Source organism: Euprymna scolopes, chromosome 17 (genome assembly GCF_053919585.1).
Source record: "Euprymna scolopes isolate OS-2025 chromosome 17, ASM5391958v1, whole genome shotgun sequence".
NCBI lineage: Eukaryota > Metazoa > Mollusca > Cephalopoda > Sepiida > Sepiolidae > Euprymna > Euprymna scolopes.
The window spans coordinates 17,445,883-17,463,077 of NC_136498.1; the positions used below are offsets into that span (position 1 = coordinate 17,445,883).

General features: G+C 34.9%; 1 protein-coding gene across 2 annotated transcripts in view; it reads left to right on the forward strand.

Annotated features, from left to right (window-relative positions):
- LOC145296699 (E3 ubiquitin-protein ligase TRIM23-like) overlaps nucleotides 1-17,195 on the forward strand; it is a 70,175-nt gene that overhangs the window by 20,372 nt on the left and 32,608 nt on the right. For both annotated transcript variants that reach the window (XM_080142676.1, XM_080142675.1), the window contains exons 2-5: nucleotides 1,970-2,260; nucleotides 5,865-6,143; nucleotides 8,707-8,886; nucleotides 13,906-14,121. In XM_080142676.1, the coding sequence (XP_079998802.1) occupies nucleotides 1,970-2,260; nucleotides 5,865-6,143; nucleotides 8,707-8,886; nucleotides 13,906-14,121 (966 nt within the window). The remainder of the gene's footprint in view (nucleotides 1-1,969; nucleotides 2,261-5,864; nucleotides 6,144-8,706; nucleotides 8,887-13,905; nucleotides 14,122-17,195) is intronic.

A 17,195-nucleotide genomic window follows, 5' to 3' on the forward strand; every position in this document is an offset into this window, starting at 1 on the left:
AGTCCTGCTCACCGCTGAACAAGAGCAGTCGAAAGCTGTAATGGATGCCAAGCATAAAGAAATAAAAAACATGAACACCTATGAAGTATTTGAATGTGTGCCATACACAGGTCAAAAAACAATATCCACAAGATGGGTGATTACTGAAAAATTCAAGGATAATCAGAAAACAATGAAAGCTCGCCTTGTAGCACGAGGCTATGAAGAAAATAGTAATCTGAAAACGGACTCCCCAACATGTAGCCGTGAAGCTATGCGAATGGTCATGCTAACCGCATCAATAAAGAATTGGATGCTGCAGACCATAGATTTTACCTCAGCCTTTTTGCAAGGTGGTATTTTAGAGAGAGATGTGTACCTGAGGCCACCATCTGATGTTTGTCCTAAATCTCAAGTGTGGAAATTAAAAAGATGCATCTATGGATTGAATGATGCTCCACGGGCATGGTACAAGAGAGTTACTCAGGCTTTGATTGAATTAAAAGCAGTAGCAAGTGCTTATGATAATGCATTGTTTTTGTGGCATGATATTAAAGGAAATTTGACTGGAATTCTTGCTATGCACGTGGATGATTTTGTTTTCTGTGGAAACACAGAGTTTGAAAGGGATGTGATTGCAACATTGAAAGAAAAATTTAAGGTGGGATCTCATGAAAGTGGAACATTCAAATATGTTGGACTGAATGTTAATCAACAGGAAAATGGGATCACTGTAGAACAAGATCTATATGTATCTTCCATATCTCCAATAGAAATAAGCAAAGGGAGGATACTGAGGAAAAATGATGAACTGAATGAAGAAGAAAAGCATGAGTTGAAGAGACTTGCAGGTCAGATGATGTGGGTTTCAACTCAAACACGCCCTGATATAGCTTTTGATGTGTGTAAAATGAGCAACACTGGAAAGCATCCCAAAGTAAAAGCCTTATTTGAGGCGAATAAAGCCTTATCAAAATTGAAATCCAAGAAGGGTTCTATAACATTTCCAAAATTGGGAAAGCCCTCAGATTTACACATTTTGTGTTATACTGATGCCTCTTATGCCAGTCTGGAAGATGGATCTTCACAGGGCGGTTTTGTTGTCTTTATTGGAGGAAGTACTGACAAAATGGCCCCCATGTGTTGGGCGTCAAAGAAATTGGACAGAGTGACAAAAAGCCCATTGGCCTCAGAGACTCTTGCTCTGAGTGAGGGAGCTGATGCTGGTGTTTTGACTGCGGTTATGATACAAGAGGTATTTCAGTTATCTAAATTGCCAGACGTTCTCTGCAAGACAGATAATGCATCACTTGTGGAGACATTGAATTCCAACAATCTGGTAAGCGATCGACGATTGAGAATAGATGTAGCAAGGCTGAAGGAAATGAAGAGTAGAGGGGAGATACAGATAGAATGGATCAAGGGTTGTGATCAGGTCTCTGATTGTTTGACCAAGGCAGGAGCTTCGTCTGAGCTTCTAAGGGACTTGTTAAATCAGAAATAAATTATTCACTTGAGGACAGCAGCAATGTTAATGTAGACATTGGTTACCTCCCTTGCTTGTGGTGATATAAATAGGAGTCGGCCATCTTGGTTTAGTCAGTTTCGTTCGTACAGTTTAGACAGACTACAAGTGTCTCAACAATATCGACAGAATGTATCAGTTTGTATTTTCTGTATTTTCTCTTGCATTATTCATTTTTTTTTTATACTTGTAAACCAGTGCATGCCCCCTAGGCAGCAGTCCAGATATGAGATGATAACATGACCAGAAGAAAAGATGAAAGTGAAAAAAAAACACATTGGAGTTGGTTATTGTTGAGAGAAAGCATGCAGTCTCACAACATGTCAATCAGTTTTGTTTCTTCCAGCCAGGTGTATGTCTGTTAAGTTGATTCCCCCCCCCCTGCCAGATACAATTTCCAGTACATCATATCCAATATTCTACATATTGATTATTGCAATAAACTTTTTGTTTTATATCTTTCAGACTGTTCTTGAGTGTCGTCTTTGTGTAGAGATATTCCGATGTCAAGGCGATAAAGTTCCCCGGCTACTGTACTGTGGTCACACCTTGTGTCACCAATGTCTTACTCGTCTAACCCTCCATGGCAGGGCCCTCCTCTGCCCTTTCGACAGACAACCAACAGAAATTGGAGACTCTGGGGTTTGGGGATTAAAGAAGAACTTTGCCCTATTAGAACTCTTGGAAAAATTGCAATATTCACAGAAAATTCCATTGAAAATATTCTCAGAGGAAGCTCTTGCTCGGGAAAAAGAGGTAAGTAAAACTGGAAATTTTACTCGTATTGAGTAATATTTATTTGAATTGTGTTGTTATTTAACATTTGCTCTGCAAGTCGGGTATATTGCTATAACAATAAGGAAAGAAAATAGTTGTTTCATGATTTACCAAATCATGAACTCCCGGTGTAGCGTTACTGGAAGCGGAGATGAGGCAACTCAGTTCCTTCACTTTTATTGTTCTTCAGTATTTCTATTGTGAAGCGATTTATTGAAATAAAATAGAAGAAAAGGACGTTATTGAAAGTATACAATAAAAATTAACAAAATTATATAAATAAAAATAACATAATTAGTGTTTATTTGAACTTTTAATAACAAAATTAAAAAAATAAAATTTTTATGAAAGTATAAACATAAAAGTTTTTAAATAAAAAATAGCAAAATTTCAAACATAAAAACGTATCTGATGCATAATATTTCCAAAATAGTTTTTAAAATACTTTTAAAAAGTGTTTTTAATAATTATTTAAAAAAAAAAAAAAAAGCACAAAAACTGTTTTCAATGATTTTTAATTAAAACAGGTGAAGCATGCATGATCCCCCGTGAGTTCACAGTGAATGAGGTATAAAAAAAAAGTTTAGCATTTCTCCAACCCCCCCCCTCCATTTAGCCCCAAAAGTCCCCGAGGGCTGTCAAATCCTAGTGAAAATGAATAAACGGTGCAGTTTTAGGCCTTAACGTATGTAAATTTGAGTTCAGCAAAAAAGAAATAACTAAGTCCATCATTTGCATCACCACCTCCCATTTAGCCCCAAAAGTTCCAAAGGCCATAACATATTTAAATTAGAGTTTAGCACCATGTAAAATTGCTAAATAGACATACGCAGCAAATTTTGGACAAATAAGGTAAAAATAGTCCCAAAAATGGAGTGTTTTTATTAGCCTTAAAAGAGCTCCTGGGGCACACGCAAGAGTTATTGTGAAATATAGACAAACAAAATTATATAGAAATCAGTTAGTTACAACTTTTCAGAAAGTTTTCTAAAAATCTAAGGCATTAATTTTTTTTAATAAGCACAAAAGTGTCAATTTTAGCCATTTTACCCAAAAATGCCCTCTTAGAGGGGGGGGGACCTAAGTTTTCCCGAAAAATCCGTTCTGTTACTTTATTACTCATATCATGTTTAATGTTTGTGCAAAATTTCAAAAAATTCCAAGGCGTAGTTATTGAGAAAAGTGCGGATGGATGAATGAATGAAAGAGCAAGGGTGAATTTACAGGTCCATCCTCCTTTTGTTGGGGAGACCGATAATACCGAAAAAGCTATTCTATGGTTATCAAAGAAAAAAAAATAAATAAAGATCAGAAAAACGATAAAAAAAGAGTACATGTACAGGGGAGATATCGGTGTGAGAAAAAGAGCGAAGGAACTGATTTGCCCTGTCACCATTTCTGGTAGCGCTACGCTGAAAGTTAGGAGGTATGTTAGCTGACTATAGCCTACAATTGCAACTCTAAGGCGTCATTTATGGCATCAATGATTATAATTCCCTTAAAGGTGCAAGGCCTTCGGTGACTGCAATATTTCACACTGGCACTGGATGATTTGCCAGTTTCAATATGACAATAACCCCTCCCCCTCTTTAAAAAGTCGCATGCATTGGTTGGTTGTTTTGTTTTATAGCATATCAACCTTTTTTGGGTTATTTAATGCCTCATCCAGTCTTATGTTATGTTTCAAATTCATAGTGTTTGATTTGGTTGTCATGTTGAGAAAAAAAAATTGTTTTTGGCTTTGCAGAACATGATTGAGTTTTGCAAAGGAAGAGGAAAAAAAAACAATAACATCAATGTTTGGTGTATTTTAGGTCAGAAAGCTGGTATCTTAAGACAGCCTGATCTAGTAACACTAGGTAAAAAAAAATAAATCTTATGCTTTCGTTAAATCAGATAAAGTCATTGCAGTTGTAAAAAGATGTTTTTTTTGGGTTTTTTTAAATTTGTAAAGTCCATTACAATAGTAAAGTACAATAAAATGGATCACTCTCAGTTGAAAGAATAGCTTTTGAAATAACTTCAGTCCTCTTATTAAAATGATGACAAGGCCTTTGATATAGAAAGTCATAACTGGCTGAAGTTGTAAATAGGAATTACTAGCAGGCCACCCGGCATTGCCCAGTCGTAAGATACGCTTAAATATAATATTTTAATTCATGCAGATTACGTATTTATTATTCTAGAGACAATTCTCCATCGATTATTATTATTATTATTATTATTAGAGGAAATGGATGTTTTTTTAAGGAAAATAAAACTCTGCGGATATTTCAAGACTTATTTAAAGACTACCTTCTTCACTCCCTAATCCCTTACTCAAGGAAAGCAAGGAGAGTTCTGAAAACATCCGTTTCCCGTGACTCACCCTGTATTAAACCTAATGTATAGTAGCAAGATCAAAACTAAATATATATATATATATATATATATATATATATATGTGACTTGGGTGCTATCAGCTAGAATTGAAACCAAAATGTACAACTCTCCACCCTCATTTCTTAGCGTCTTAGCCACACCCATACATGTGTGTGCGTGTGTATATGTATATGTATGTAATTCACCTGTCATCCCTTTTTTAAAAGATGGAATCGCCTGATTATCGAAGACAAGATGCAAGCAGGCAAGGTCCACAGTTTAATAATTATATAGATTAGGCAAAAAAAAAAGGAAATGGTGGAACAAAGCAAAGGGAGATAATTCTTAACATTAAACAAATATATTTCCAGTACCAACATGACAACATTTCCTTTTGAAAAATCACATGTATCACTGAATGACTATTTAGTGACATGGGTCATCACAATAAATCATTGTACGTAAATGAGTAATCCATTAACATTCACAGGCAACATGAATTCAAACAAATACATTAAGGACATTGCCAAAGCTATTGCAAAGAAGGTGGGCTCCTTCTACCATGCTAGAAAATTACTCACAGTAAAGAGCATTCTACATCTTTACAAAGCCACAATTTGTCCATGCATGGAGTATTGTTGCCACATCTGATCCGGGGCATCTACTACTAGTCTCTCACAGGGTTCAAAAAAGATTCTCAAATCTAATAGGTCCCACACTATCGGCCAAGTTCCAACCTCTGCCCCATCACCACTATGGTGCATCCTTATGCCTGTTTTACAAGTACTTTAATGGAATGTGCTCTGACGAACTCATAGCAACTGTGCCCGCTTGACATACATACCCCTGTCTAACCCGACAAGCAGCTAAATTCTACCCCTTCACTGTAAAGGTCCCTCCCTAGATGCCAGAAATCCTTCTACTCTTATAGGGTTTTCCCTTGATCTGCTAAACTGTAATTTCTTCCCTGTTTTCTGCTTCCTTGACTGTACTAACCTGCAGAAGTTTAAATGTAATGTGAACAGACATCTTGCTGTTCAACTCTCACAGTCCCCTTTTAGACATGATCACAAATAGTAGCTTCTTACATTTCAGGTCTCAATATGCTTTGTTTGGGGTGAAATAGAGTAAAAAAAAAAATCCCATTTAAGCACTATCTTTACAAGCAAAAATATTGACGATCATTTGAAATATTGTTTTTCTTCCATCCTTTCTGTTTCAGCTTGCAGTTGCATGCGATGAAAATGAAGTGCATACAGCTGTGTTATACTGCACAACGTGTGGTACCCACCTCTGCCTTGAGTGCTCGGACATTACGCATGCCACTAAGACCTTAGCACGGCACAAGAGGGTAGCTTTGTCTGAGAAGCCACGGGAAAATCCGAAATGTACTTATCATCCGATGCACTTGGTAGAGTTCACTTGTCTGGAAGATGAGTGTAAAATGTCGCCGCTCATGTGTTATATTTGCAAGGATTACGGACGACACGTGAGACATAAAGTAAGTAATTTAAAATTGATAATTCTATTTTATTTTCTATTTATTTTTATTTTTTTGCTATCTTGATTGAAAGTACTTTAAAATTGATAATTCTATTTTATTTTCTATTTATTTTTGTTTTTTTGCTATCTTGATTGAAGATACTTTAAAATTGATAATTCTATTTTATTTTCTATTTATTTTTGTTTTTTTGCTATCTTGATTGAAGGTACTTTAAAATTGATAATTCTATTTTATTTTCTATTTATTTTTGTTTTTTTGCTATCTTGATTGAAGGTACTTTAAAATTGATAATTCTATTTTATTTTCTATTTATTTTTGTTATTTTGCTATCTAAATTAAAGGAACTTTAAAATTGATAATTCTATTTTATTTTCTATTTATTTTTGTTATTTTGCTATCTAAATTAAAGGAACTTTAAAATTGATAATTCTATTTTATTTTCTATTTATTTTTGTTTTTTTGCTATCTTGATTGAAGGATCTTTAAAATTGATAATTCTATTTTATTTTTTTATGTTTGCTATATCAATTAAAGGAACTTTAAAATTAATAATTATTTTTTATTTTTGCTATCTTGATTAAAAAAAACTTTAAAATTGATAATTATATTTTTTTTTTTTTTTTTGTTATATTGATTAAAAGAACTTTAAAATTGATAATTCTATTTTTTGGTTGTTTCTGTGTTGTGCCATTAGATTTTAATTTATCAACAAAAAATTTATTGAACCTTTTATTTTTGTCAATGTTAAGTTACAATTTAATCAGTTTCTCTTGAAAATAGTAATTCATAAACTGTACAATCATCATTTTGATCTTTTAATTTCATAAATAGATTACTTTGAAATGCTTGTTTAATTTTGAACAAAATTGTAAGTTTTTGCTTCTCTCTGCCTGCTTTACAAATATTTTAATAGTGGATGCTCCGATAAACTACAAGCCCTCGTACCCTCTCAATGTAATTTCCCCCAACAAACCCGACAAGCAGCAAAGTCCCACCCCTACACAGTAGAGATCCCTAGATATAAGAAAGCCATCTACTCTAATAGTTTCTTCCCCAGAACTGCAAGACTTTGGAACTCCCTTCCTGGTTCCTGCTTCCCCAACTCTACTGATATGCAGAAGTTCAAGTGTAATGTGAACAGACATCTTGCTGCCCAACTCCCTACATAGTATCCCTGCAACTTATGTCTCTGATAGTAGCCCCCTACATCAAAATGGCACCGTGCCTTATTTTGGGGTGAAAATGTAATAAAGAAAAAAAGAAAACTTAAAATAGGCCGTTTTTTACAAAGAGGGGTCACTTTTTTGTCGACATTTTTGCAAAGTCATCATACACCTTGCAATGACTAGCCTTATTTCGAAACCCGCTGACGTCATTTATCACGGTAGGCACGGAGGCTAAACGGTTGGCTTTTTTTCACCTTTGAGCTTGACTACTGCAGCTATTTTCTTTTTTTTTTTTTTTTGTTTTTAGAAGGTTGGTTAATTTTTTCTTTTTAAATTTATTTAGGGCTTCGTTGCTTACCATAAAACCTCTCCACAGCCGAGCAATGCCAGTTACTTCCATTAGTCTATTATATGAAAGGGAAAATGTGTGTGTCTGTATGTCTGCCAAAAACTTTTGACACACCAATCAGACCATGAAAAAAATTGGTATCATTAGAAAGATCAATCTCTCAGATGAAAAATATCTAAAAATTGGCAAAAAGATTAATAAGATTAATTCTGTGATGCCGTTTTTTGCAAGGAGGGGTTGTTTTTTGTGTTAACATGTTTGCAAATCATACGCCTACCAATCTCAACATACATTTATAAAACATTTTTTTCAAAGGCCCATGACATCAGAAGTCGCTGTGGTCGAGACAGCTAGCATGTTAGCTTTTGTCACCTCCTTTTCCTCTTTCATGTTGCCTTCCTACTGCGGCTAACTTTTTTTCTTTTTTAATGTTTGTTTTTGTGTGCTCGCACGGGTATTCACTGCTATTTTGATTGAAAAAATTTTTTTATGGGGGGGGGGGATGCTTAATAGCCTTAGTATACTACCTCTCTCCATCCGGGCAATGCCAGCTACCTATGCTAGTTATATAATAAATCCGTGTTATATATAACAAGGCAACACACTTGCATAGCAACATGTGATTTAAAATATAAAGGAGAATTAAATGTTATCTACTGTAACAATAGAGAAGAAAATGAAGTGTTACCAACTTTTGAGTGTGTTCACGGTTTTATACATTGGACACTTGATTTTCCCTGTACAAAGGAACTTGTGTTTGAAGTTAAATTTTTTTTATAGGTGGCGTTCATGTGTTTATGAAAACAACTACTTTAAGAAGGACAGATTGAAGAAGATGGGAGTTGCATTTTTTAATAACCGAAAGAGAACATTGGAACTGAGATTTGTCCATGTTCATTATCGTGTTGTTGAGGAAGAATTTCCTTAAAATTTCCTTGCGGGATTATGCAACAATAGTGCAGAGTGTGACATTTCAGATAAAAAAAAAATCTGCACTTTGTTTCTTATGCTTTTCTTTTAATCTTTTTCAATTTTTTAATTGTAGCATGCTTTATTAGAGACAGAGGCTGAGAGTGTGCGTAGTTCAATAATCAGTGCTGTGCAACACATCAAATCATTTGGGGAAGAAGTGTCTGAGTCAGCCCACAAACTGGCAGGGGTTATTCAGCAGATAGAAGGTGGTATGACAATTGTGCAGTCAGATGGTGTGACTTCTACTCAACAGGTATGAAATTTCTCTCCCTCTCTCTCTCTCTTTCACTCGTTTTTTTCTCTCTCTCTCTCACTCGTTTTTTTCTCTCTCTCTCTCTTTCACTCGTTTTTTTTCTCTCTCTCTCTCTTTCACTCGTTTTTTTTTCTCTCTCTCTCTCTCATTCGTTTTTTTCTCTCTCTTTTTTTCACTCGTTTTTTTCTCTCGCTTTCTTTCACTCGTTTTTTTTCTCTCTCTTTCTTTCACTCGTTTCTCTCTCTTTCACTCGTTTTTTTTCTCTCTCTCTTTCACTCGTTTTTTTTTCTCTCTCTTTTTCACTCGTTTTTTTCTCTCTCTTTTTCACTCGTTTTTTTTCTCTCTCTTTTTCACTCGTTTTTTTTCTCTCTTTCACTTGTTTTTTTCTCTCTCTCACTCGTTTTTTTCTCTCTCTCTCTTTCACTCGTTTTCTCTCTCTCTCTCTCTCTCTGTCACTCGTTTTTTTTCTCTCTCTCTCTCTGTCACTCGTTTTTTTCTCACTCTCTCTGTCATTCGTTTTTTCTCTCTCTCTGTGTCACTCGTTTTCTCTCTCTCTCTCTCTCTGTCACTCGTTTTTCTCTCTCTCTCTCTCTCTCTCTCTGTCACTCGTTTTTTTCTCCCTCTCTCTTTCACTCGTTTTTTTCTCTCTCTCTCTCTCACTCATTTTCACTCCCGCTTTCCCTCGTTTTCACTTTCACTCTCTTTCAATTATTTTCTTTCTCTCTCTCTCTCCTTCTGTTTAACTTTCTCTCTCCTTCTCTGTTTTACTCTCTCTCTCCATTTAACTCTTTCTGTCTTTAACTCTTTCTCTCTCTCTGTATTTAACTCTTTCATTTTTTTCTCTTTCTCTCTCTCTCGTTTTCTCTTTCTCTCTCTCGTTTTCTCTCTCTCTCTTTCACATGCTTCAGCTACGTCTGTCTTTCTAATGTCCTATTGGAAAATACACTGCGCTTCCATTTCCTTATTATATTATCATCTCTCAGAATATGAACCCAAAGTTTCATTTTTGGAGGCAAGCAATTCTCGGCTTATGTTTATAAGCAGAATAAACTGTGTACACTCTGGGTGTACACTTGAAACTATTAATTAACTACTTTGCATCCTGGACTCTCTTTTACAGTACATATGGAATTGCATAAAAGCCTTATTTGCAGATGATGTCAAATTAGTAAATCATAAAAGTGAAATTGATAATCTCAAGTCTAGCCTTGAATTTGCCTGGAAATTGAATGGGACTAATATGTATGTTGATCTGCAGACAATATTTCACTCTGGCCAGAGATGCTTTCAGTTCTCTGCGCCGCTCCCCCCCCCATCCTTTGGCAAAGCATTTATCACTGCAACATTTGTCATCTGCATGCACCAGCAAAACATGATAAACACTATCTCCTTCATGGATATGTACCAGCGACTGAAATCAAGGAGAAACTTCCTCGATCATGTCAAGCCCCTAACAACATCTCAGGAAGAGACCCGATTTCAGCTGTAGACGAGAATGATGGAGAATGTTCCTCCATCCTAATGATATGGGGGATCTCCTCCTCCCTTTCTTAAGCCTTCCTGGCTCAGAAGTACCCTAGTCCAGTGAGGAATACTCAACTGTCTGAGAATGGGAATGGTATGATCAAAAACTGTTATGGTCAGATGTGGCTACAAAACCGACCCAACCATCTGTAAATGTGGAGAGGAGGATCATATGATGTAAATTGCCTTATCTGCCGTCTACTGCCTAACTAGTGCAACTTGAACCATCTTGCAGGAATCTAAAAATGAGTTCTCCAATGTAATAGGTTCATCACTATCAACCAAGCTCTAACCCTTGTCCCATTAGGGCAGGTCGGTTTGCAACTTTTTTCAGAAAATCAACATGGCACTGGTGATGATAGTTGGGATTTGATGTGATAAGAACATATACCAAAAATTAGATTCCCATCTTGAACAGAAAATTGAGCATTTAATTTGAAAAATCGTGTAAAAGCATGTTGAAAAATACTTCATTTTCAAAGCATTTTACACAACACTGACTTTGAAATTTCACTATTTTTTATTAAAAAAATTCAATTAAAATTGATATATTTTTATGAAATACATTGAAAGAAAAATAAATACATGAATTATAATTTTAATTATGAATCACAACTAACAAAATATCTAAACTTTTACTGCATTGATTAAACAAAAATTGTAAAAAAAGCTAATTAACAACTAAGTCTTTTAAATTTCACAATTCAAAAAGATATGTGGAGATATATTACACAATATAACTTGATACAAGTTACAAAACCATGTATTTTAATTTTTTTATAAGAGGCAATAATATAAACTTATAATAGAACTAATTTGTTCTTTATAATTTCCTTTTGAGGAAAATGAAGGTCTAATTTGCTGGCACGATGACTTCATAATAATATGTCTATGTCTAGCTTCCTGCCCATATACAACTTTTTGAGAAAAATCAATCAAATTTGACCAGTGTGTGGCTGCAAAATTGATAGCAGTAATCTTTTTCATTTTTTTTTTTTTTTTTAGTTGTTCACTATTTCTGGAAAAAAACAACACAAAAAAAGCAAAACAATTATTTGAAAACACTTATTTTTTATATTTTTGCGATGTAATATGAATAAAACTAACTATTGTTTGGGTAAATTAAGAAAACTAATAAAATTTAATGGGTAAATATTTATTTACTTAATGGACAAAATCCTTTGAATGCCCTCTTCTCTCACATCCAATTCATCTGAGTTTATCATCGATATTATATTTTCCAGAAGTAGTGCAAAAGCACCATATTTTGAATAGTTTAAAACAGTAATTTGGATTTCAGTTAACTTTTTTGTTCTCTGAATCATATTAAAATATACTGTTGTTGGTTAAAAAAAAATATTGTCGGTTTTGATCTCAAATCAACTAACTGCATACACTTGGATGATAAATTTGACCAAAATGTTTAATTTATCATAGTGTTTGAAGATAGACAACTCTAGTCCATAAACACATTAATCTTGTGGCTTATGTTAGCCATCTTCCTTGATTTAAGGGCCCAATTTTCTAAGTTAACTTCTCCACAAGAAATGCCAACAGCATACTCAAAAAGTTGCCTCTGGTCTTCACACTTAAATTATTTGTTTCTTCTGCTGTCAGATAATGATGATCAGGAGGGACACTATTTTTTTAGAATTCTACTTGAGGCAAATCTTGATAATTATTGATACAAAGTTTCCCCAAAGGACCAGTAAATGTTGTTAAGCTTTTTATTGTTCCATCAATTAATTTAAAAATTGCTGTAAATGGCAGTTCTTCTAGTAGAACCTGAAAATTGAAAAATTTGCATGTTTAATAATAGAGCCAGATTACATAATAAATACCAATATATTATTTTATTTTCTACAAAAAAGGAACATAATTGCAGGTGAATCTATAGAATTAATTTTAACTCTTTGTTAGGAGGTCAAGTGCAGATTATGTACCTTGTTTGACAATTTTCTGTCTTGCACTTTACTGCAAAGTCATCACGTCTCAAGACAGAAAGTTTACAGCGACAAGAAGATGTATCAAACAGTCTGTCTAGCTGTTCCTTCATTCTTTTCACTTTGATTGCTGCAAGAGATTTCCTGTCAATCTGTTTGACCCAACTATCATCACCATTGTCTCACCGGGGTTCCAAAATCGACCTGCCCTATTGTCTCACCACTGCTGCAATGTTGCATCCCTGTGACCGTTTTACAAGTACTTTAATGGAATGTGCTCTGATGAACTCATTGCACTTGAACCCCCACCCCACCCCGAGGATAATAGTCCACAAATAATTAAAATAAAATATACAAATTACTTATCTCAATAAGAATTCCAAATTAATTCAATAATATAATAATCGGTACAGACCCGACAATTAGAAGAACAAATATATTAAAATATGCGGATTTATAAGACCAAAAAATCCAACCTTTGGTGCAGTGGATAGAGATGCAAAATATCTACGATTCCAGGTGACTATTGTCTGAATGTAGCGGTTTCAATCCCACCCAAAGCCGGTCAAAGGATTAGTTGGCCAAACCGTGGTGCGACAACAACTATGAAAGCAGTAATTGTTGTGGATGTAGTTGGGGGATTCGACATTCTATCCTGTTGCAGTTAACCAGAGGAATAATTGGCTGAAACGTCGTGAAACAGCAACAAGATGATGAGGATAATAGTCCACAAATAATTAAGATAAAATAAACTATATAAATTACTCGTCTCAATAAAAGAATTCCAAATTAATTCAGTAAACAGACATCTTGCTTCTAGATATGGTCACAAATAGTAACACCTAACATCAAAGTGGCAGTATGCATTATTTGGTGTGTTCAAGAGTTTAAAAGAAAAAAGAAAAGAAAAATATAATAATGCAAAAGACTGTATAAAAAATTGGGGAAGTGGTTATGTGACCACATCTTATAAATTTTCCTAACGTCTGTATGTCTGTCTGTGGGTGTGTGTGTGCGTGACGCGGTTTATCTCAGCCTACAGGCAATCCACCCAGGCAAGTAAGGTACCAAAATGAAGCTTATGACCCATCGGATGTTTTAGTGATATTTATATCCATGTTTGGTGTATGGAAATGCAAAAAAATAATGATTTACTTAACAACGTTTTATTTACTGGATATTTTTCCAGTATTCACCAGAAGTTATTATCTCCCTTAGTAAGTTCGATTTACTGTGTGTGTGTGTGTGTGTGTGTGTGTGTGACAAGGTTTATCTCAGCCTACCGGCCACCCACCCAGGCAAGTAAGGTACCGAAATGAAGCTTATAACCCAGCGTATGCTTTAGTGATATTTATATCCATGTTTGGTGTATGGAAATGCAAAAAGAAATGCAAACAAATAACGATTTACTAAACAAAGTTTTATTTACTGGATATTTTTCCGGTACTTGTGCTTCAAAAACATGCAAATAAAATTATTAAAACTTCTTTTTTCTTTTTTTTTTATCCTTTTGACACATTCTCAATTACCTACGTGTTTCTCTTTTGGTCAGATTCCTGGCACCGCTGAACAGGCTCGTTCCAAGATCAAAGAATATTTCAATGAACTTCGCCAGAATTTGAACCGACAAGAATTAGCAGCATTAACTACGGTTGATACTCATATTCGTGAAAAGTTGTGCATATTACGTCAACAGCAGGAGGACATGGCTATTTTGTTAGGGCAGGTGTCTTCTGTGTGTCACCAGTGTGAGGTAACTCTTCAACAGGTAAGTACAAAATTATTCAACATTTGTGTTATTTTTATACTAGTGGGACCCATGGAAATTCCACTGTGCTTTCTACATTTTGTATTTAGTTTAGTGCTAAAGGCAATATTTCTTTTGAAATAATCAATGTTTTTCAGGGTCAAATACTAAATCTAATAAAACAAACACTAATTAAAATATGAAAATAAAATACCAAATATTTTCATTCTTCATTCTCTTTTATTATGGTGTATATATATTGTATTATAGTGAAAATAGATTTGTAAATGTAACTTACATGAGCAAATTTTCTTTCCTAGAATTTGTGAAATACAATACTGCAGGGCTGCTTCCCAGCTGACTATAACATAGCTGTTTTCAAGTCTAATGCAAACCGTTCTTTTAAATAAACAAAAACTACCCAAGTTCCATCACTACCGATAGTCACAATGTTGTCTCACTGGCCAACTGACACTCAGCAACCATTATCCTCGAGTGTCCTTCGAGCCTTGATAAGAGGTGAATTAGTATTTAAAAAAACGAGAGAAGAGATAAATGAGAATTTAAATGAAATAAAGTGCTAATGAACACCTGAAAATAAAATACTAAATATTCTGGTTTTTCACTTTCATATTTCATTTCAATAATGAATGAATCTGTGGGTTATTTTACAAATCCCAGTAATCCAATAGGTTATGGGCCCAGCCTTTATTCAATACTAGCCTAGGTGCCCGGTGTTGCATGGGTGTTTGGAGGGGTGTGTTGAGCAAAAAAAAAAAAAAGGTGGCAGTAGGCAGGCAGGCTCGAACCCGTGGCGCGAAAGTGGAAAAGAAAGTAAAAAAAAATCTGGCGTCTTACTTCTACTCCATGATGCGACTGGAAGTTCAGAACATTAAAATTAGGCAAAGTCAAACCAACCGATACGATGACTTGCAAATATAGCTCCCAAAAAATCGACCCCCTCCTTGTAGAAAACTGCCCAGTTGAGGGTAAAGGAATTAATGTTTTTGGCCCATTTTTCGATATTTGTCGTCCGAGAGGTTGAGCTTCAAGATGATACCGATCTTGTGAAAAGCCGTCGCCTCTGTCGAGAGTTTTAGGCAGAAATTAAACATACATACATAGTCTAGATGCCTGACATTGCCCGGGTGTTTGGAGGTTTGTGTTGAGCAAAAAAAAAAAAAACAGTGGCAGCAGGCAGGCTCGAAACTGTACTGCGAAGGAGGAAAAGAACGTTAAAAAAAACATATATGACGTCTTTGTTATTGCACCCATTGCCAAATGGAAGTGACGTATGTTTAAATTAAGATTAGTCAATCGAAAAGAGGGGATGACTTTCGAAAATATTGGCAAAAAAAGTGACCCCTCCTTGTAAAAAAAAAAGTGGTCAGTTGAGGGTGAAGGAATTGATGCTTTTAGCCAATTTTTTGTATATTTGTTGTCCGAAGGTCACTTCCAACCTATACCAATTTTGTGAAAATCCGTCGCCTCTGTCGAAAATTTTAGGCAGACATACAAACATGCATACATTTCAACAGACAGGTGAGATTTATATTATAGACTAGCGGGGGGTACCTGGTGTTGCCCGAGTGTTTGGAGGTGTGTGTTGTTTTGGGTAAATCAAAACTCCGGGTGTTTGTGTTGGAGGAGAGGGGGTTAAAATAAAAAAAAAAAAGTTTTAGTAGGCAATTATGAAGGATCGAACCCGAACCCTTGAGTCGAAGTTGGAAATTAAAGTGTGAAAAAAAAACGTGCAACGTTAACCACTGGGCCACCACGAAATACTAACGGAAACACGTTTGAGTTTATTTAATTATTTAGAATTGGCAGGTGGCTGTTTTAATAACTTAATCAGGTCAACTTTGACTGCGAGGTAGTATTTTATTTATTGCGGGAACGGTTTTATTTATTTATTTTTTTGTTTCCCTAAGATGTTGGGGGGCAAACCAGCTCCCCATAAAAAGGGGATTGTCCAAATTGAATAGCAATTGTCTGATATAAGGAAAAATTCCACATCGATCAGAGCTGATTGCTTTCGGACGTTTCCGGTGATCCCGACCGACCGGAACACAACCACCTTATTTAGTTCCGCTTTTATTTTACGAAAAAACCTAATCCAAATGCGGAGAGTTAAAAATGTTGAATATTTATCTTTTCAAAGTCGAGCAAATTAAATAGACAGGCGACCCTCGTTGTTAACTCAGAGATATTATCATTTAGACGTCATATAAAAATTTTTAAGAAGAAGCAACCCGAGCGAAAAGCAAGCGGAAGAAATCCTTTCTTGGACATACACGAAAACGCACACACACACACACACAAACATTTTCGCTTTTATATATATAGATTAGTATTAGTTTTGGTACAAGTCCATAACTCACCTCCGTGATAAAACAAAAATAAAGAAAATTCTTTATCGTGTATGTACCCATGACAGAAAGAAAATACTGTACACCAAAAATCACTGAACTTGATCAATTAGTTTTATTTAAAAAAACAAAAATATAATTTTAGTCATTTTTGCAAGATAAGGGAGATAACTAAAAAAAAAATATCTTTTACAAGATTTTAGAAAGCCACACTAAACATAAGGAGTGGGGGAGATATTAGAAAATCTTAAATTTCCTTAAAAATTAATTTATTTATAAAAATAAAAAATACTTCATCAATCCATGTGATTTTTGGAATACAATATTTTCTTTCCATCATACAGATTTTTATTTTTGTTTTTCATTGGGAACAATTTTTTTTGTATAAATAGTTGGCAATGTCAGGTTGGTTCTGGGTATGACCTTAAAAGACATCCAGTGATGATGCCCTATTTGGGGCTGTGGGGAATATGGAGTTACCCCTTAGTTACCAGGTTCACTTTGGCCCAGAGTGGTAATACCTGTTAGGGCATCTGGTGCTACCATATCAGGCTGTCAGTTAATATTCCCTTGACACTTCCTGCTTTAGAAGAAGCCTGTTCAACCTGCCTAGAGTGAATGCTGTACAAAAACAATAGCAACAATATCGGGCATCCTTTACTAGTAAGGTAACAAGTACAATTATTGAATGATTGTCTTGACATATACAAAAACTTTGTCTTTTCT